The sequence below is a fragment of the Stegostoma tigrinum genome, chromosome 23 (genome assembly GCF_030684315.1).
Source record: "Stegostoma tigrinum isolate sSteTig4 chromosome 23, sSteTig4.hap1, whole genome shotgun sequence".
In the NCBI taxonomy this organism is placed as follows: Eukaryota; Metazoa; Chordata; class Chondrichthyes; order Orectolobiformes; family Stegostomatidae; genus Stegostoma; species Stegostoma tigrinum.
The window spans coordinates 18,017,849-18,040,433 of NC_081376.1; the positions used below are offsets into that span (position 1 = coordinate 18,017,849).

The window sequence follows — 22,585 nt, forward strand, 5'->3', positions numbered from 1 at the left end:
AACACAGATGAAATATTTAATAGAGATATCAATTATTAGTTTTGAAAATTCTGAGTGATTCCAGCTCCTTCTCAGAATTAAGAGGTTATCAACATTGCTGATTTATGGTAACACTGTAGCAGGCCCAGGATGGAGATATTAGCTGGGAGGGTTCCTCTATAATGCTGACAATGGAGGGGATGAGTAAAAGTTATTTGATGGCAGTTTCCTGCTAGAGCTGGTGCAAATGGGGAGGGAAACTCATCTCCAGTAGGACATGGCTATCAAATACATCCTCCCCTCTCTTCCATTGGCAGCATTCCGCAGCGACTGTTCCCTCTGCAACACCCAGGTCCGCTCCTCCACCACTCCTAATCCTTCCTCACTCCCCAGTGGCACTTTCCCATGTAATCGGACAAACAGTACCATTTCCTCATTCACTGCGCTATGTGCCAAACACACCTTCCAGGTGAAGCAGAGTTTTATTTGTAAATCTTCCAGTCTGGTTTACTGTATTTGCTGCTCACATCCTTTACACTGGTGACACCAAACACAGCCTAGACTCACAAAATGCTTTGCAGAACATCTCTGCTCTATCTACAGGCATTTCCCTGATCTCCCAGTTGTTTGCCATTTTAATAAACCACCTTGCTCACTTGCTAACATTTCTATCTTGCACCTTTGGCAATGCTCCAATGAAGCACAACACAAATTAGATGAACACCATCTTATTTCCCATTTAGGTCCTTTGGAGCCTTTAGCACACAATATTGAGTTCCACAATTTCAGAGAATGACCTCTCGATTCCATTTTCCTTACACCTCCATAACAACTCCTTCCCCCAACACTTGCATGTCTTGTTAATTTTGATGTTGGTACAATGGACCCATTTTTGCCTTTCCACATCTTCAATTACACCCCTTTTACACCTCTAATTATCCTTTACACCATTAGTACTCCCTTTGTATTTTGCTCTGGGCACCGTCACAGTCTATTCTATTTGCACCTCCTCCTCCTCTGCCAATAGCATATATACAAAACAGCATTTTCCAGACCCTTTTGAATTCTGAATAAAAGTTGTTAACTCTGTCCTCTCTCCATGGATACTGCCAGACTTGTTAAGTTTCTGTTTTTATTCTACTGAGGACAAAGGGGCTTTTGAAAACTTCAAATATTTTTGGTCAACTCAACATGGTCCAAATGTTGAGAATTTCTCAAGAATGTTGTTGCTGAAACAAATCAAATGTGTGTCATACAATCCTAGTCAGGCCACATCATCAGCTCCAGTTACTTCACTTGGTCAACAGGCTGGAGTTTCGCAATCGTCCATTGTGTATTCTCCCACACAGGCCAGATTTACCCCCAGACTGAACACAGGAAATTCAGAAAAGTCAACATTCATGATGTTGACATTCAGATTTTGTCAACAGCCAAAATTGCAACACGTGCTATTGGCAAGTAAACAGATTGTAGTTGCAACCAGCTTTCATTTATCTGCAAGTCAATTGCTCAGACAAGAACAAGAAGAATTGGCTTTTATTGCACCTTTAGTAAACCAAGCTAACCCAAAGTCGTTTACAGGAAGATGGTAGAGTAACATTTGAGCCATGTAAGGTAATATATTATGAAAAGTGATCAAACACTAGGTATTAAAGAAGAAAAGTTGCTAAAAAGTTTAGCTTAGGACCTAGACAGCTGATGGCTGGGGGAAGTGATTAAATGGGGATTGTGCTTGGGGTCAAAATTGGAGAAGTACAGAGATCATGTGGAGCTGAAGAGCTGGTGGTGGGTGTGGATATGAAGAGGAATTAAACTGTGGAACAATCTGTGGAAAAGGTTAAGAATTTAAAAATAATGGCATTATTGGACCACATACACTTTAAACTCATGACTGTCATTCTACCTCAGGCCAAAGGGAGGCAGCAGGAACATGGCAAGGAGCAATTTTAAAGCGGAGCGAACACTTGTTTTTATTATGCATTTCGTTGTTTTCATTATTTTGCCTTCTTATCAATTCCAAGGCATGCTGCTTTAATATAGGGATTGGTGACCATCAAATGTCTCACTAAACGAGCCAACCTTCATGTACAAGTCTAGATGGCTGAGCGCTCAATTGCAATGGTAGTAATATGTAAATTAATCCTATCAGAATAACCCTCTATTACTTTCTGCCTCATATGTTATCCAGCTTTCCCTTAAATGCATCTGTTATTCATCTTAACTGCTTCAAATGGTAACGAGTCCAACATTCTACCAATACTCTGGGTATAGAAATTTCTCCCAAATTCATATTCAAATTACGAAGGTTGATCTAATGCCTTCTGAACTTCCTTATGAATGGAAACATCTTTTCCACATCAACCTCAAAATCCTTCATAGTGTTAAAATACCTGTCAACCTTGTCTTTCTAGAGAAAAGCATCCCGACAATATCTTTCACTTATCCAGCAACTTCACAGCACAGTTGTTTAGTTGTGCAATTTTTCATAGCTAAACCTTATTATGAAAAGGAAGCCTTGCTCTTGATTCCACAGTAATGTCAATTAAAATATATAAGCTTTCTCCAGTTGCCCACTGAAGAATCGATCAGTTCTGTTTCGTTCTCAAGGGCCTGCAATACTGATTGTAATAAAAGGACATAGACTAACACCATGGTAAATCCAATTTTGTAAAGTGGCATCACACAGGAATGAGGCTTCCTATTCATATATGCATTCAGCCTACCAAACAGGCAAACATCCTGAATATCTACAGAAAGACTTTAACAATTTGGCAGGCAGCTCACTTTCAATTTAGAAAGAGGAGACAAAAATAACCATCTGTGATACCAGAGCTTTCAGTGTCAGTAAAACAAGCACAGCACAATCTACATTCTACAACTTGAACCAAATCATAAGAGAATCAAATCTATTTTCTAAAGTGAACTTTTTTCTCACAGCATTTTAGTGAACAGGTTCTGCTTGGAAGCTTCCGCCAGGGCAGGGATCATTGACCAAATCCAAAATACCTCCCTGTGGTTTTCCAAAGGCTTAGCTGCCACTCATGCTGTGATACAAACTCACCTGTAATGCTTTTGGACTGGCTTCAATTTAGACCTCCAGTCAGAGGGAGACTCGTCTGCCTCTTGCCGAGTAATGATTTGCGGACTGTAGGAAAAATTCCCTGAAGGAGAAACAATAAATGGCATAGTATGAACCTACAATCCACAAGGATGATCATTATCTACTCACTTTGTTCTGGAATCACTGCACCCAAAAGAATACAACCTGGAACATTTCACTAAACTGCCTGCTATTCCTGCCACCCCAAAACATATTCCCAGATTCTACAGATTGTTCATCGCAGCTGTTCTGCGCCAAATTTGTTTTGGCTCATACTTTCTTATCCATTTCCCAGGTACCATATTGTAGTATCTACATTTCTTCTTCATAATGAAGAAGAATTCAGAAGGTCAATATACTGTACCCATTTGATTCAACCTCCTATTGTAATTCACGCTTGGCCATTAGAGCTCTAGAAAGATCATTCCTGCTACGAATCACCCAAAGAAGCATATCTTGATAACAATCTTGGATAAGTCCATTACCACTCACTGTACTTTCCTCTTTATTCATTGTTAGGTCAGGGACATTATTGGAAAGGTCAGCACTTAATTGTCCAAACCTAATTGCCCCTTGATTGATTTACGATTAAAACATTATATTTAATAATGCATTGTGCGAATGTATATTCTCTCTCATATTGTTGTGAAATCAATAATTAAAGGCACAATGAAACAGACCAGTTCACAATCAACAGTTAAAATGTAAAAATCATACCACCCAAAAACGTCATCCACTCACAATTCATAGGACGAACAGCAGTGCGATTCACAATGCTAATATAGCTGTTTGTTTAATTATTGGATCTTATCTATGAATTGCGTTGCTCACTTTGGCAGGTACTAAAATAGCTTTACTCATTCATCAGCTGATGGTGAATATTTCTGCTTGAACCATCACCTCCTGTGTGATCAAAGTGCTCCCTACATTGCTGCTAGGGAAGGAAGTTCAGATGTTTGACCCAATAACTCGGAAGGATTGGCTGGCTTCAGGATAGTGGGAAGTTGATGAATACTGTCATATTGTTCTCTCTTGGGACTACATTTATACAGTCACAGGGTCATAAAGCTATACAGCATGGAAACAGATCCTTGGGTCCAACTTGTCCATGCTGACCAGATATCCTAAATTAATCAAATCCCATTTGCCAGCATTTGGCACATATCCCTCTAAACCTTTCTTATTCATATACCAATCCAGATGCCTTTTAAATGTTGTAATTGTACCAGCCTCCACCACATCCTCTGGCAGCTCATTCCATACACTCACCACCCTCTGCGTGAAAAAGTTGCCCCTTAGGTCCTATTATACAATCTGCAGCAATATTGGAATAACTTTTTCCATTCCAGTTAGTGACTTAAATAACTTTGTAAAAAGTCCAGAGTTTTTTCCATCAGTTTGTCAGACGGCAAAGTCTAATCTTGTATTTTCAATCTTCCTAAATGTGCGGCCAACTGAACACATTTCTCTGCAGCCAAGACTTGGCTACTTCTGAGTGACCAGAACTGACCACAGCTCTCAAAGGCCAGCCTAACCAGATCACTCTGCTGTCTTGGGATCACGACTTTTCTTCAAGATTGCAATTTTAGCCTCTGTGCAATGACTGTTTGAATGTCAGGATTGTCAGAACACGATCCAAGATCAAGTGTTGGATCACAATCTTCTAATCACTCACGTCGAAGCTAGTCTGTGCCAGTAGCCCTCAGTTCCCGCACTTATGTGCTTCACTCACACACTGCCACAATCTTGTTCCATCTAGATTTTCATTAATCTTCAGTCTGATCTTTAACAAATAGCTCCTGTTGCTTACTGCCAGAAATATCTTATGCCACTGACTTGCAAAATTCAAAACATGTCAATGTTGAGATAAAGTAAATACATGTCCTCAGGAATGTGAGTTATGATCATGGAGCCTTTTGATCATCCGTAGGCATCAATCTCAAATACCAATATTTGTGAATAATAAAATGTGAGGCTGGATGAACACAGCAGGCCAAGCAGCATCTCAGGAGCACAAAAGCTGACGTTTCGGGCCTGGACCCTTCATCAGAAATGTCAGCTTTTGTGCTCCTGAGATGCTGCTTGGCCTGCTGTGTTCATCCAGCCTCACATTTTATTATCTTGGAATTCTCCAGCATCTGCAGTTCCCATTATCTCTGATACCAATATTTGTGCTTCATTTTTCACCTCCGCATTTCAATTGTCCATCCACTTTTCTTCCTTTCTGTTTTAAGAACAGGAGCTGGCCATTCAGCCCCCAATTCCCTTCTGCCATTCAATGATGTTATGGCTTGAAACCTCTACCTTGCCTTTATCCACCTGCTTTGACTCACTATTCTTTTATAACCTCACCTCACAAAAGTTTATCAATATTCAGGTTTAAAGTTATTATTTGAACATGTACTGCTTTTTGTGGGGAACATTCCACACCTCTGCCACCATAGAACATAGAACATATAACAGTACAGCACAGAACAGGCCCTTCAGCCCACAATTTTGTGCCGACCATTGATCCTCATGTATGCACCCACAAATTTCTGTGACCATATGCATGTCCAGCAGTCTCTTAAATGACCCCAATGACCTTGCTTCCACAACTGCTGCTGGCAACGCATTCCATGCTCTCACAACTCTCTGTGTAAAGAACCCGCCTCTGACATCCCTTCTATACTTTCCTCCAACCAGTTTAAAACTATGACCCCTCGTGCTAGCCATTTCTGCCCTGGGAAATAGTCTCTGGCTATCAACTCTATCTCTGCCTCTCATTATCTTGTATACCTCAGTTAGGTCCCCTCTCCTCCTCCTTTTCTCCAATGAAAAGAGACCAAGCTCAGTCAACCTCTCTTCATAAGATAAGCCATCCAGTCCAGGCAGCATCCTGGTAAACCTCCTCTGAACCCTCTCCAAAGCATCCACATCTTTCCTATAATAGGGCAACCAGAACTGGACGCAGTATTCCAAGTGCGGTCTAACCAAAGTTTTATAGAGCTGCAACAAGATCTCACAACTCTTAAACTCAATCCCCCTGTTAATGAAAGCCAAAACACCATATGCTTTCTTAACAACCCTGTCCACTTGGGTGGCCATTTTAAGAGATCTATGTATCTGCACACCAAGATCCCTCTGTTCCTCCACACTGCCAAGAATCCTATCCTTAATCCTGTACTCAGCTTTCAAATTCGACCTTCCAAAATGCATCACCTCGCATTTATCCAGGTTGAACTCCATCTGCCACCTCTCAGCCCATCTCTGCATCCTGTCAATGTCCCGCTGCAGCCTACAACAGCCCTCTATACTGTCAACGACACCTCCGACCTTTGTGTCGTCTGCAAACTTGCTGACCCATCCTTCAATCCCCTCATCCAAGTCTTTAATAAAAATTACAAACAGTAGAGGCCCAAGGACAGAGCCCTGTGGAACCCCACTCACCACTGACTTCCAGGCAGAATATTTTCCTTCTACTACCACTCGCTGTCTTCTGTTGGCCAGCCAATTCTGTATCCAGGCAGCTAAGTTCCCCTGTATCCCATTCCTCCTGACCTTCTGAATAAGCCTACCATGGGGAACCTTATCAAATGCCTTACTGAAGTCCATATACACCACATCCACAGCTCGACCCTCATCAACTTTTCTAGTCACATCCTCAAAAAACTCGATAAGGTTTGTGAGGCATGACCTACCCCTCACAAAGCCGTGTTGACTGTATTTGATCAAGCCATGCTCTTCCAGATGGTCATAAATCCTATCCCTCAGAATCCTTTCTAACACCTTGCAGACGACAGACATGAGACTTACTGGTCTGTAATTGCCGGGGATTTCCCTATTTCCTTTCTTGAAGAGAGGAATTACATTTGCCTCTCTCCAGTCCTCAGGTACGACTCCAGTGGAGAGCGAGGATGCAAAGATCTTCGCAAGTGGCGAAGCAATTGCATTTCTTGCTTCCCAAAGCAGCCGAGGACAAATCTGGTCCGGGCCTGGCGACTTGTCAATCTTAATGTTTGTCAAAATTTTCAGCACATCAGCTTCCTCTATCTCTATCCATTCCAGCATGCACACCTGCTCTTCAAAGGTTTCATTCACTACAAAGTTCATTTCTTTCGTAAAGACAGAAGCAAAAAACTCATTTAAGGCTTCCCCTACCTCCTCAGACTCCACGCACTAGTTCCCTATGCTATCCCTGATCGGCCCTATTCTTTCTTTGACCATTCTCTTATTCCTCACCTAAGTGTAAAATGCCTTTGTGTTTTCCCTAATTCGTTCTGCCAAACCTTTCTCGTGCCCCCTCCTGGCTCTCCTCAGACCATTTTTGAGCTCCTTCCTTGCCTGCGTGTAATCCTCTCTAGCTGAACTTGACCCTAGCTTCATCCACCTTATGTAAGCTACCTTCTTCCTTCTCACAAGAAGCTCCACCGCTCTCGTCATCCAAGGTTCCTTTATCTTACCCCTTCTTGCCTGTCTCATTTGCATGAAAAAAGTGCTTTTTAACTTCCCTGCCAAGCAGTTTGGCTCCAATTATAAAGTTTACTCCCTTATTCCAGACTCTTCCACTAGAAGGAATTTTTACCCCTGATCTAGTCCATTAAATTCTCTCAAAATCCTAAACTAATTCAAACAAATCACCTGGAAACTTCTAAATTCTAGATTATACAGAGTTAGGTAGTCTCCTTATAAGGGATCTCCTGGAACCCAGTGGTGAATCTGTATCCCTTTGAAAGGCAACATGATCCGTTCAAACATACAGTGCCCAGAACTGTATATAACACCCCTGATGTGGTCTAACCAGGACTTTGTACATCTGTGACAAAATCTTCAGTCGTTCAAATTCCAGTCCTTCAACAATAGAAACTGACATTGAATTAGGTGTTTTGATTATTTCCTTTTGTGTGTGACTAGTACATTTTAGTGATTCATGTACTTAAACACCCAAGTCTCTTTGGATTTCCCAAAGATTCTAACTTTTTCAGTTCATTAAGATTTGCATTTATCTCTATTTGATCCAACCTTCGGGTTCCAGTGGGAAAGGATTCAGTTCCTTTGTAGAGGGGGGTAATGCAGCAACAGCAGCACCCAAGAGCTCAGCATCTCACCCAAACTCCCATTATTGCCATGTGATCCTGCAACTGGTTGATGACTGCAGCTCATTTCAGAGCTTCCTTCCCATTTGGTCTTTATCCACTTTCCCCACAAGCATCTTTGGATAGAGATCAGCAATGGGAAATCCGCTTGTTACCTCTCTCTCTAGCCTGGAAGCACCAAGGAAATCTTGTTGTCCAACATCCTTAAGTGACATACCTGTCACTCTGAGGGCAGTACTTAAACAGAAGTGACAGGAATCAAGGCAGCCAGCCAGACTGCCATACGAGTCCCATAGCTGTCACCAGGCATTTAACTGGACAGAGTATGGCCCTTTCCCTGAATGGAGCCACCAGCCAATCAGAGGCCTGCAGCTCTTCCTTGATCAGCAGCTCCACCTGACGAGGGGTGTGGCTGCTAACAGGACTGCTGCCAAGACCCAGGATCACCAATGATTCAGGCACAGATGATTGATGGCAGGAAGGTGATTTCTGAGATGGGAACGGTAGGTTGGAAGACAAGGGGATTAGCAGCTGGGCATGTGGGTGGTTCTCAGTAGCACTAAACCCTCTCCCTGCACCCAACTCTCCCTCATTTTCCTCTGTATTAATTGGGAAAAACTTTTGAATGTGTAGGTACCCCCTGCCCCCAGAGGGCACTGTTTGCTCTTTGGGCTTCCTCCTATTTCAAATACCTTGGCCATCACTGGATAAATAATTGGGGAAATGGGTTGAGGTCCTCCAGAGCCTCAATCCTCAGCAAGGCAGGAAAGCTGTCCACAAGCCTTTTGATGATAGACTTAAATCAATGCAATGGTGGAAAGATGGCAGGGGAACAACACTATCCTCCCACTATCAAATCTGCCATTAGAGCAAGGCAATTACAACTATCAGTTCTGGCTCATGTGATAGCTCTCTTCTCTGGGTTAGAAAGTTGTAGCTTCATTTCTCGTCCAGGGACATAAGTAAACACCAGGCAGCAATCAATTGTTGCAGAGATACTGTCTGCTCTCTCAGTTAAATACGAAAGATCCCTTAACCGGTATTCAAATAAGTAGGCAGTCCAACCGTCAACATTTATCCTTCAATTACAGTAACATGAATAAAACAAATCACCCTACTGTTTGTGGGAGCTTGTGGTGTGCAAATTTGCTGCCAGATTTCCTACATTCCAACAGTGTCAACACTTCAGAATTACTTGCCTGGCCCTAGAGTGCATTTAATTGTCTTAAAGTCATGGAGGACACTATTTAAGCACAAGTCTTTCTTTGGTTCTCTATTCTTGCAGCCAATTTTAAAGTTGAATAGTGTATGGAGTTTTCTAGGGAGCCAGAATCATGAGTGTATGCAACACACACACACACACACACACAAACACACACACAAAGTAGCAGGGAGGACATGATCAGTACAGATAAACATCACTGCTTAACATTTAGACCCAGAAGGTATCACAGAGGTATAAACCTGACAGGATCATTAAATAGTTTTTAAAAGACCAGATCATTAGCTAAGTCAATTACAGAGCAGCGAAATGTCATAAAATATAAGATAAAGAACAGACATTCCATGGAATTATAAACTCAATCAGTCCCAATCACTGAACATTTAACAAATTACGCATTTTGACTGTCCTTCCCACAGTTCAAGAATTGATTGCTCAACATATTAATCCTTAGGGTACAATGTCCTCCCAGGCCAATTTAAGAGCAAATAGATTCTTCATATTTGATTGAACAATCCTTGATTGTGAATAAAACATTTCTCCCATCTTCAATATATTTACAACCAATGATCCAAGCATTCAAACATATAGTTTTAAAGGAACAAAAACAGAAGTTGCTGGAAAAGCTCAGCAGGTCTGGCAGCGTCTGTGAAGAAAAATCAGAGTTAACGTTTCGGGTCTGGTGAGAACAGCTCTGAGGAAGTGTCACTGGACCTGAAACATTAACTCTGATTTTTCTTCACACATGCTGCCAGACCTGCTTAGCTCTTCCAGCAACTTCTGATCAAGTTCCTGATTTACATCATCTGCAGTTCTTTCTGTATTTTTATATTTTTAAAGGATTTTTTAAAATGTTCATGTGTTTGATAGTGTTGCTCATACCAGGTCTGGAAGATTAATTTATTAATTCCTAGAAATTACAAAAGGAAGACTGAGAACCTTATCCTATTCATAGCATCTTTACATTCTTGCAGGGGTGGAAACATGGGAGTGGGGAATTTTCTTTCCTTTAAGATTGTACACTCTTACCAAAAACATCATCAAAAACAATTCACAATAATTTAGATAAGGATAAAAAAAATCAACTCCCTTCTGAAAAGGAGGCAAGTGATTGCTTTGGTTTAACAAGTTTCTTACCGCTTTGAAAAAGGGTTGGCACACAAGAGGCATGTGCCAGTGAAGGGCTAACTCATGATAGTGAAATGTTTACCAAGTATCAAGTCATACAACTTCCACAGAAATGATCTTACTGGGCTCCTAGCCAAAGGCAGTTTGAATCAGCCAAACCCTGCACCGTAGCAAACCACAGCATGACCCAACATGCTTTGGAAAAGTCTGCAGGGAAGGGGACAGCCTTATCCATCCAATGCCTATTGGCTAAACTAGTTCATTTCAAACCCCAATGCCCATGCAAGTTGGCGTCACACAATGACTCATCACCTAGTTGGAGGACAGGAACATTTAATCGCAACAAGAACCAGCTAATGACCCTCTTTATTCCTACTCACAACCACATTTTTCATTCCCCGCAGCGTGGGTATCACTGGCTGGACTGGCATTTATTGCCGAAATGACCTTGGGAAGGCAGTGGTGAGTTGCTTTCTTGAACTGCTGCAGTCCGCCTGCTGCTGGTAGGGAGGGAATTCCAGGATTTTGACCCAGTGACAATGAAGGAATGACAATAAATTTCCAAGTCAGGATGGAGAGAGTCTTGGAGGGGAATTTGAAGATGGTGGTATTCGCATATGTCTGCTGCCCTAGTCCTTCTAGAATGAAGTGGTCATGGGTTTGGAAGGTGCTGTGAGGATCTGTGGTGAATTTCTGCAGTGCATCTTGTAGATAGTACTGCTGCTCCTGAGCATTGTTGATGGAGAGTAGATGCTTGTGGATGTGGTGCCAGTCAAGTATGCTGCTTTGTCGTGGATGGTGTCAAGCTTCTTGAGTGCTGTTGGAGCTGCACTCATGCAGGGAAGTGGGGAGTATTCCATCACACTTATAGATGATGGACAGGTTTTGGGGATTCAGGAGATGAGTTACTCGCCATAGTATTCCTAGCCTCTGACCAGCCCTTGTGGTCACTGTGTTTATGTGGTGGGTCCAGTTGAGTTTCTGGTCAATGGTAACCTCAAGGATGTCAACGTTGGGGGATTTAGGGTAACACCATTGAATGTCAAGGGGTAATGGTTAGATTGTCTCTTATTGGTGATGATCATCGCCTGGCATTTATGTGACGCAAATGCTATCTGCCATTTATCAACCCAAACCTAGCTACTGCATTTGATGTCCTGGAGCGGAGATGATTGACCTCCAACAGCCACAAACATCTTCCTATGTGCCAAGTATGACTCCAGTTAGCAGAGAGTTTGCCCCGCCGATACATTTCAGGAACAAATGCAGAAGCATTGCGTACCACTCTCTTTGCAGTTTCACAGCCTAGAGATTGTTTTTCTGACAAACTGCTGTATCCACTCATCACTGTACCAAAAGATGTTAACAATACGGTCCAAGCATTTTATAATCACGTCAACTTCCAGCCATCTTTTCAAATAAGGTTAGATATCTTCCAACACCATCCTCTGTAAATGTACGTACTTGCCAAAGATTTCTATTGAATTCAAACCATCAAAATTAGAATTGTATTCTGAGCTTCTACCTTTTCTTTTATCCTTAACTTTATGCTTTCTTCTAATCGTCACATTTTCTAATTTACCCAACTCTTCAGATTTCCCCTCAGCACCTTACCCCCCACAACAGCCCAAAGACCAAAAGCTCCCCACTCCTAGTATGGCTCAACACTCCGACCCACTAGACTACCCTAAAATCTGTACTTACCTCACCCCCTTGCCATCTTGTATGTCATATGTCTGGCATCCTACCCACCTGACACCGTATTGTTTACCCACCAGGCACCTTACAATGCCCAGCCACCAGGCACCGAATGGTGGTCTGACAGCAGCTGCCAATGTGGATGTCTGGGGATTCCGAACCTTTGCATTTTGGAATCCAGCAGCTGACTGCTGTGAGAAAAAGGGCCACAGTTTAAGTCCCTGCAAAATTCTGAGTGGAATGGGAGTCTGAGTGGACGTACGGCCGTGCATTTCTGAAGGACCCTCTGATCAAATTTCCTGTCAGAAATGTGGAACTTTTACGTCGCATAAAACAGGATGCAGTGGCAATGTGCGTGAGATTGCTGGTACTCGGAAATTCTGACGCAACATTACTAAACCTCCCACTCTGTTCCGTCGAGAAGAATGCAATCTTTCCCTAGTCACTCCACTTAAAGCAGATTAAATTCAACTAAATACTAAATAAGTCAGTCATTTAGAATAAAATGGCAGCTAACTGTTCCCAGTAAAGTGCCACAAACAACAATGTCAGAAATGGTTGATTAACCCTTTCACAGGTGTGTAGTTTAAGAGATGGACATTGCCCAGGACAAGGGAAGTGTATTTCTCTGCTCTTCTTCAAACAGCTCTCTGGGACATGAATGTTTCATTACATTTGAAGGCACAATGTAAATGCAAGTTGTTTGTACGTTAACCTGAACATGCAGATCTCAGCATTACATCTCATTGGAAGCTGGCAGGCTAACTTTGTGAAAGTACCTCAGCACATTCTCTCAGACTGTGAGACTAGGTGCCATGTCCACATTGAGGATAGCGAAGCCCATTCAGACAGGGTTGGTTGTCAGCCTGTGGGGCTGCAGCTACCTTAAAGAGTGTATATGCTGGTATAGCCAGAGAACTAACCTTTACTGGTGGTCTGCTGGGTCAAAGTTGATCCACGACCTGTTGCTTCATTCATGCTGGCAGCCCGGTTTAATGTGCCTCTTGGGGAACTCCCCATTGAAGGTGTGAACACTGCCTCAGAGCTAGCAACACCTTTGGTGACCAGAGGGCGGGATGGTAGTTCCAAGGCAGACGTTGGCCTCCACTTGGAGGCTTTGTCCTGTGGATTGCTGGTCTCGCCCCTTTGCTCTGTGGATGTAGATTGCCTGGTTCCTGCCTGGACATTTTTCTGGTTGCTTACGTCCAGAGTTACAGTTTTGGTGCTCTGGTGACTCGTGGGCTGTGCTCCTGAAGGTTTGTCCATATGAAACAGGGAAGATGAGGCTACACCTTGGCTTGTGTTGTTATTCTTCTCAAAGGGCAAATTCCTCTGCAGGACCGAGCGTGCCTTGTCTTTGTCCGTGTCAGAAGTGGACCTGGTGACTGCAGTCGGACTCTTCAACATGTTGGTGCGCTCCTGGTTTCCAGGCGACCAAGGCCTCTGTGTTATCGTTTCCAATGAACAATGCTGGCCACGTGCAGGATCTGGGGAACGCAGTGAGCTCACCGAATCAGACGAAGGTGGTTTCTCAGGCATCCCTGAACTCATAAACTTTTGCCTTGCAGCCTGCCCTGTGTCCGCACGACCACGTCCTGGTTTGAAAGCTGCTGACGAGACCTCACCCTGTCTGGGGGCATTTGTCACTGCGGTGGGGCCGGTCACATGGCTCACCACCGGCTTATGGACTATTGGCGCTGACTTGTCGGCTCTGGGGCTGGGCTTGTGTAACTTGCTGGTAATGTAGCTGCTGCTGTTGTTGTTATTCTCACCTGCATTGGCCTGGTGGTTGGTGCAAATGAAAGTTCCAGGTATGGGTCCAGTCTTGTATGCACCAGCCATGAGGGTATTGGAGCACTGCTTACACCTGTGGCAGGTGAGAAGGGTGAGAAAAAAAATGCATCTTGAACGAAGAGCATGACTAACAGTTCAAGCTTGATTAATACATTAACAGTACATAATGAGGCTTGCTGGAGAGCCCAGACAGCCCCCATTCAAGTATTGAAATAGCTGCATCCCAGCTAAAATGCTGATTGACTGCCCTGGATCTCTGATCAAATCTGGCAACTGCACCATGTGCATCTGTACAAGATAAAGAGATTTTGGTGCTTGCAATTTCTGCGATTGATACTTTAAAGGGTGTGGACAATTGGTATTTTTATTTGTCTCATGTGAATTAAGGTTTATTTGTTTAAGAAAATGGAATGTTCTGAAGGAAGGAGTTAATTTTTAAACTTCTTTTAGAACACATCCTGCTGTCAGTGAATCACTGCAGATGCTGGAATCTGTACTGGAAACAAAAAGTGCTGGAGATCACAGCAGGTCAGACAGCATCTTTGGAAATCCAGCATGCCAACATTTCAAGTCTAGATAACTCTGATGAGGAGTCATATACATTCGAAATGTTAGCTTGCTCTCTCCCCATGGATGCTGTCTGACCCGCTGTGATCTCCAGCATTTTTTGTTTGCCTATTATCAGTGTATGGTTTCCTGGTTCAGTTTGAAAGGGCATAAAAATGTCATAGCTTGACAAGGAAGGTATGAAAATCCATACAGGGACAGGTGACAACATGAGGTTTGATGGATGGGGAATATGTAGTGTGTTGGGTGAGAGGGTGCAAGAGATAAGGTCTATAGGGCCTTACTGTGTTTATTATAACTGGGACATGCTCCCACAATACGAGGTGAGCCTTTAGAAGAGGGTACCTTCTATACCCAGCAGCCCTGTAGCTGCTACTGAACTCTTATTAGCATCTGCACTGCACCCAAAACAAAAATCCTATCTTGGCAGGCACTTTCTCCTGAAGCAGATGTACAAGCAAGCCAGGAAATTGCCCAACTTCCCCTACCCGCTTCAAGCATGAAATGTTATCCCCGGGCGTCAAGAAAACATGATAACGACAGTACTACGAAATCAGACAATTGGCTGTAAAGTACTTTGAGCTATCTTGAGGATGTCAAAGGTCTTATGTAAATTTCTACTTTTCATTACAATTTTAGATCTAAGCAGAATTCCTGCCAACTTCCCAACATTGTAAAACCTCTTGGCCAACATCTGTAATTGAAGTTAGACATACTGAATTGTACAGCCATAGGGAAAATCAATTTTTACAGAGGTGGATCCTATTTCAAGTATGAAGAATGTGATTTACATTGGAATACAGTAATAGCAATTTATAATATTAAAATGCCAACTGCATTATCGGGATCTGAAGTTTTGCAAAGACAGAATAGGGTGCCTGGTGAATCCGAGTGGCATTGAAGCCCTGATTCAAGATGTCCCGCCCTGGACCTGCCACTCACTTTCATCGTTGGGTGGATAATGGGCATGGGTTATAATCTGCACATCGACCGTTTAAGGAGGTGGCCGTAATTGTAAAAGTGCCTTCAAACAGAACATACGTTCAGTACTGGGTTACTTAAAACATGTCTAGTGGGCTTTAAAGATAATAAAGTGTGAGGCTGGATGAACACAGCAGGCCAAGCAGCATCTCAGGAGCACAAAAGCTAGTGGGCTTTACCCTTTTCAGAAGAAAGTCTAAATATGCCACAAGACAGGTACTGTAGGTTGAGGGCATTTTTGGGGGAGGTCAGGTGTCTTTGGGAGAGGTTAGGTTTCCTTTGAAGTCATTAAAAGTAGACATGGGTGTGGGTAAAAAGCAAATACATTCATTGGAACAGTGAAGCTATCAAGGCATTTAAATCTCCTGGTTTCAAAACTGAAAATAAAATACTCTTCAGTTTAGAAATGAAATTCAGTGCTAGTGGCTTCACTCTGACCATTGGCATTAGCCTGAGGGCTATAAATATAGAATTCACATTATCATTTTCACAGTGGGACACCTGTCAGTTTGTAGTTTGATTGACAACTCTATAAGTATTATAATATTGATATGGGCTACAAGCACAATTGGTTGCTTATAAAAGTGTTTAAGGAATGCAAATATAGTAAATGGATATTGATGAATGAGTTTTAGATTAGATTAGATTAGATTCCCTACAGTGTGGAAACAGCCCTTTGGCCCAGCAAGTCCACACTGCCGCTTGAAGCATCCCACCCAGACCCATCACCCCTATAATCCACACACCCCTGAACACTATGGGAAATTTAGCATGGCCGATCCACCTAGCCTGCATATCTTTGGACTGTGGGAGGAAACCGGAGCACCTGGAGGAAACCCACGCAGACACATGGAGAATGTGCAAACTCCGCACAGACAGTAACCCGAGGCTGGAATTGAACCCGGGTCTCTAGCGCTGTGAGGCTGCAGTGTTTTGTTTCATGAAATACTGTAACAGTCAGTTAGAACTTTATTTCAATTCCTCATGGGTGCCAAAGTGTGCTGGGTGGAATACTGTGTAAGTTGGTACCAAGCTAGAAATCAAAAGGGTGGTGCTTGGCAGACACAGTTTGGTTTGAGTTGGCAGAGTTGATTTAGGGCTGCAAAAGGTCTGGGGGTGGGTACATGGTTGGCACAGAAGGGGCACGAGGAGTGTGTGGATGAAGGCTGGGAGGGCTCGTTTTTGTTTCTTTCATTTTACAACGGGAACAAAGTCCTGTCCCTCCATAGTCTTTACAACAGCCCACCACTGCATTTGGCAGCCCTTGCAGCTGGCTCTGAACTCTTCGCGTGGTGCTAGACCGAGATCCAGTCCAGATCCACCCTCCACCCCCAGAATCAAAATGGGAAAATCTGAGGGATCTCCCCCTGTGTGGCGTTTGCTGAGCCTGGAATTTTTCTGGATCTGTGCTTCCAACTTGGGACCAAAGGTTTCAGCTTAGGTCACCTACTGTGCCATAAGACTTCTATGATTCTGTGATTCTGTTTCCACATATGCCACCTTGCAGGCAGTGATTTGCAGATTGCTCGCTGTTTACACAATCTCTTCCTCACTGTCCTCCTTTGTCTCTTGCCCTAAACCTTAAATCTGTATCCCCTGGACCTTGTGTATTGAGCCAATGGGAACAGTTTTCGACTGGCTACTTTATCTGAGCCACTCATAATCTTGTACATTTCTATCAAATCTTCTCTCAAACATCTTTGTCAAGAGCATGAACCCAGCCTTTCCAACCCAACAATTAGAATAAATGCACACCTGTAGAAATATGCTGGTAAATATCCTCTGCACCCTCTCAAGGACATTCACATCTTTCCCTGAGTGTAGTGACCACGACTAGACGATCTTTATACTTCTTCCAGTCTCACTCTGTTCTCCCCTCGGCCACCAAATTAACGAGCAATATTCAAAACCCATCTATGTACAGCGACACTTGGACAAGTGCTGACAGATTTGGTCATAAAGGTAGAGTTTAAAGGGTGTCTTAAATTTGGATGGCAAGATCAGGAAGTGGAGGGATTTAGGGAGAGTTGCAGAGCTTCGGACATCAACAGCTGAAGGCAAAGGCAACACATTCAGTCCTGTATCTCACCTGAAACAGTTCCTGTGATAGAGTTTCCCGTCTACTAAGTACCGCTGAACCAACAGCACGTTTTTTTTGCAGATGGCACAGCTACTGGATAAAGTCCCCGACTTATTGGATCTGTCACCAGCATTGGCAACAGGAGTTTTATTCTGGAAGAAGGAGGGAAAAGTGTACAATTACTTTGCTCTCATGTCCCCATCAAACCAAGAGTGGGTCACAAAAGTCCTACAACGATTGTTGTGCCAATGTGCCACAGCAGCCGGATGCAATCATCATTTCTCAGGTGGCACACCTCCAAGATAGGCAGCTGGTTGACCTTGAATGGAGCAGCCCAGTGTGTGATTATCACTCTCTCACTAGTACAATGTAATAGTGTGGAGGGGAATACAGCCTGGCAGAATGAATAACAGTACAATAGCCTAAAAACAGAGATGGTAAGTGAAAAAATGAGTAAGTGTAAAGGGGATGAGTGTGGGGGAGCTAGTTAGCTCAGTCGGCTGGAAGACTTGCCTGTCGATCAGATCAAACCAACAGCATGGGATTTGGTATCCCAGTTTGACTTAGTCACTCAAACTCAGTCATATGCGAAGCAATAGCCTAGTGGTATTATTGTTGGACTGTTAATCCAGAGACCCAGATAATGTTCTGGGGACTCCAGGTTCAAATCCCACCATGGCAGGTCATGGAATCTGAATTCAATAAAATATCTGGAATTGCGAGTCTAATGATGACCATGAATCCATTGTTGGAAAAACCCAGCTGGTTTGCTAATGTTCTTCCCTGGTCTGGCCTACATATGATCCAGACCAACAGCAGTGTGGTCGATTCTGAACTTCCCTCTGGGCAATTAGGGATGGACAATAAATGCTGCCTAGCCAGCAACATTCTCATCCTATTTATGAATAAAGAAAAATTAATAATGGTACTTTGCCATGGATCAGCAAATAATCCCTGCCTTTGGCAGAGAACTGAAGAAGTTGAAAGGGAATAGTTGAATTTTCACCAGTTTCTGTTCTCCAAATAGACGCAGGTCTTCCCTTTCACATCATCCTCCCATCCCCACTTCCTGTGTCTCTGTATCTGCTTCACTTTTCTCACATTTCTCTACACTTTTCCAATTCTCCAGAAAAGCAAAGTTAACTTTCTCACTCCAAAAATGCTGCTGAGAGTTTCCAATATGATTTTTTTAATTAGTTGAAAGAAAATGTATTCTACCAGTTGATTCTCAAAGCAGAGGCTACACCATACCGTTGGTGCATCCTTAGAGGCTGGCACAGCAGTGGGAGTCCCCGCGTTCTTGGGCACTTTAGGTTTGGTCTCAGGAGTTGACTTCTTCCGCACAGGCTCCTCACCCGAATCAGGAGCTGATCTCTTGATGTGAGCCATACCACCAACTGCAAAACAGAAAGCAGATGTTAAGATGGCCCAATGGAATACTTCCCACTTCCCTGGATGATTGAAGAAGCTTGACAGAATTCAGGACAAAGCAGCCCGCTTGATTGGCACCATATCTACTCCATCCACCACCGATGCTTAGTAGCAGCAGTGTGTACCATCTACAAGATGCTGTGCAGAAATTCACCAAAGATCCTCAGACTGCACCTTCCAAACCCATGACCACTTCAATCCAGAAGGACAAGAGCAGCAGATACATGGGAACACCACCCCCTCCAAGTTCCTCTCCAGGCCACTAACCATCCTGACTTGGAAATATATCACTGTTCCTTCACTGCGGCTGCGTCAAAATCCTGGAATTCCCGCCCTAATGGCATTGTGGGTCTTCCTACAGCATGTGGACTGCAGTGGTTCAAGAAGGCAGCACACCACCACCAACTCAAGGGCAACTAGGGAGGGCAGTAAATGCTGGCCAGCCACCGCCGCCCACAGAATTTAAAACAGAACATCCACAATCTCCCTCACAGGAAGCGTGGAACTTTACACCTGCTGTGCTGCAGAGGGCTCTTCAGTGCAGAACCGGCAGAACAGCTATCTCCCTGTGCCATTCTCAAGGTTCCAGTGTCTTGCTGAGGGAGGGTGATCCTACTGAAGGTGCTAATTTTTGGAAGAAATATTAACCTGCTGCCTCATTTATATTTAGAAAGCATTTATATTTTCCCTTAAATAAGGAAACAAAAACTTGTTGCGTCATATTCCAGATGTGATCTCACACCACCCTGTACAATGGTCGTAAAACATCCCTACTTTTGTATTTCATTCCCTTTGCAATAAGTGATAATGTTCTATCTGCTTTCCTCATCACTTGCTCTACCTGCATACTAAGAAGAGCAAGAGGAAGAAATAAGGGAAATTTCTACTGTGTTCCTGCCAATATTTACTCCTTAACCAACATCGCTAAAAAGATGATACAATCATTGCTCTCCATGGCATTTTTTCTACATGACATTAACGATTATACTTCAAGTCTGGCATTGGTCTAAAGGCACACTGGGACATGCAAATGCACTTTTAAAATCTAACTCTTTCTTTCTTCAAGCCAGACAGTTGTAAAGACAATCAGAAGCAATTCTACCTTCTTATAGTTATGAGGGACAAGCAATAAGTGCAGCTTTGCCAGAATCGCCCACATCCTATGCGTGATTAAACAAAAAACACCTTCATCATTTTGCACAAGGGAAAGGGATGAGTAAAGAGGGTTGGGGGGAAACTCAGTGGGGCATACACACCAGTTGACCACCAGCCTGTTCTCAGACTTGCTGCAATGTTATGGCAAAGGGTGCTGAACATAGACGTATTTGAAAAATAGCAACAAAAGGGAATGGCAGCAGACTGTCTACCCTGTTCCCACTGTGGGATGATCTCACTATTGCATCCCAATTCTTATTCATACTAATCATCAAACTGGTTTTCACATGCCACACAGCTCATATGCTGGGGAAACATGCCCTTACAAGCTGGGGAAACAAGTTCAGTGCAGTGTAGCATGTCACTTAATGTGGGGCCTAAAGTGAAAGAGCAAAGTTCTGAAGAAGGATCACTGGACCTAAAATGTCAACTCTGTTTTTTCTCCATAGATGCCACCAGACCTGCTGAGTTGTTCCAGCAATTTATGTTTTTGTTTTAGTTTCTGATTTCCAGCATCCACTTCTTTCGTTTTTTTTGAGCAAAGATCAGGCTACTTTTAGGCAAGTTGTTTGCCGGTGATTGCTACATGATGTGAACTTGGTGGCGATGCTTCATTATTGCATTCTTTGTTGACACTGAACATCTGGGGTTTTACAATGAGCATTAACTATTTTGCAGTGTCAGTCCTTCATTGTCACAGTCAGAATCTTAGAACTTCCCAACGACACTGTGGGAGGACTTTAACCACATAGACTGCAATAATTCATGAAGACAGCTCAGTAGCACCTCTCAAAGGAGCTAAAGGCAGGCAATGATTGTCTACTTTGGCATCTATGCCCACATCCCAAATGTAAATTGAATAGCCACTTGAACAAGGCAAGCGCCAAAAGCTATGGTGCTGTACTTGGCCACTTTGAAGGTGTATTTTCCAGATAAGAAGCACTTCTGATACCAATCCAGTCCACACACCCTTACCTCTGCTTCCTGCCTACAATAGGACACAGCCAGGAAAACCATTCGAGTTGCCAACTCTGGTTGGGGTTCCTCTGGACGTTTTGGACCAACTGTCACAAAGCAGTCATCAAACCCACCCCCACATTCCAGCCATTATTCACCCTCCAAACGTACAGCCTTCTCATGGCTGGTTAGAGAGCGAACAAATCTGTTTTCAATTGAGTTAATCTAGGACTGCCTCTCAACCCAATTCCTTTTTAAACCAGGTTTTCAAAGAAAATGACAAACACATACAAGTTAATGAATGTTCTCCCTGAATTCATTGACAGTTCTCTCTTGGAGATCAGCCTCCAATTCTGGAGTGAATGACAATCGATGTTGCCCCTAAACCATGTGAATGTGCAGCTATGAAGCCCAAGGGACAAATGAGCCACACATAAGTCACTTTGAGATGTAAATATGTGGCCATGCTGCAATCATAAAGGGACCATTCAGTGCAACAAGCAGGACTATAAGTGGAAAGGGCATTAAAGAGATTATTGTTGGAAACCCTAAAACCCATGCAATTTTAAATTCTCTGATCTATTCAAACACCATCTGCATCAAACACAGCGGCCCAGCACAACCATGTACATACTTGGAAACGAACTGTTCCCTTTGACATTGAAACTGATGGGATGTTGAGCCAAACGAGTCCCGACATGCAATACTCACATCCCAATGAGTCATTTGTTGCCATAGTTACACAGTGAGGAGAACCGTCCCCCCACCCGCTCCCCCGAAACCTGTCTCCCTCACCCCAGGCTTTCACTCACCCCAAGCAGGCCATAACTTCATGATGGATTTAGAATGTCTTTACGTTTGATTTAATTCTTACAAAAAAAATTGGAAGCCAGTGGCCCACGACAGCAGACAGAATAAGGCTAAATGACCTCGGAGAGAAACACTGCTGGGTTTTATAGACGTCCTTACAATAGGCCGGTGTGAAGAAAATGACAGTGCTTAGATGAACAGAAGGCCTGCCATCACTCTGAAACATGCCCCCTCCATCCTGATAGACAGGATTGAGCAGAATCTGACCGTATAAAAGATGCCATATCAATATCTAAAGATGAGCAAGGGAGCTCTCCTTGGTTTCCCGGAAAATACTTTTCCCTCAAACAACACTACAAAGACCAGACTGTCTGGTCATCATCACTTTGTTAATGATGCCAACTTGCTGAAGCACATTCCAATGTAGAAAACATAGCTGCCAATGAATACTACATTTGAAAAATATACTTCATTGGCTGTAAAGTACTTTCAGGTGTCCTGACAATTTGAAAGGTGCTGTAAAAATACAATTCCTTTCATTTGATAAGTTTAGTATATGCTTTTGAGGTGGCCATTGTCTTCCTGAGAATTGGACTTGAGTGCAAAAA

General features: G+C 43.2%; 1 protein-coding gene across 3 annotated transcripts in view; it reads right to left on the bottom strand.

Annotated features, from left to right (window-relative positions):
• The window catches only part of LOC125462539 (MICAL-like protein 2), an 88,003-nt gene that overhangs the window by 32,295 nt on the left and 33,123 nt on the right, over positions 1–22,585 (bottom strand). For 2 of the 3 annotated variants that reach the window (XM_048552678.2, XM_048552679.2), the window contains exons 4-7: positions 18,876–19,021; positions 17,634–17,776; positions 13,126–14,069; positions 3,041–3,140 (exon numbers count right to left, since the gene is read on the bottom strand). In XM_048552678.2, the coding sequence (XP_048408635.2) occupies positions 3,041–3,140; positions 13,126–14,069; positions 17,634–17,776; positions 18,876–19,021 (1,333 nt within the window). The remainder of the gene's footprint in view (positions 1–3,040; positions 3,141–13,125; positions 14,070–17,633; positions 17,777–18,875; positions 19,022–22,585) is intronic. The other variant, XM_048552680.2, reaches the window with a different exon arrangement.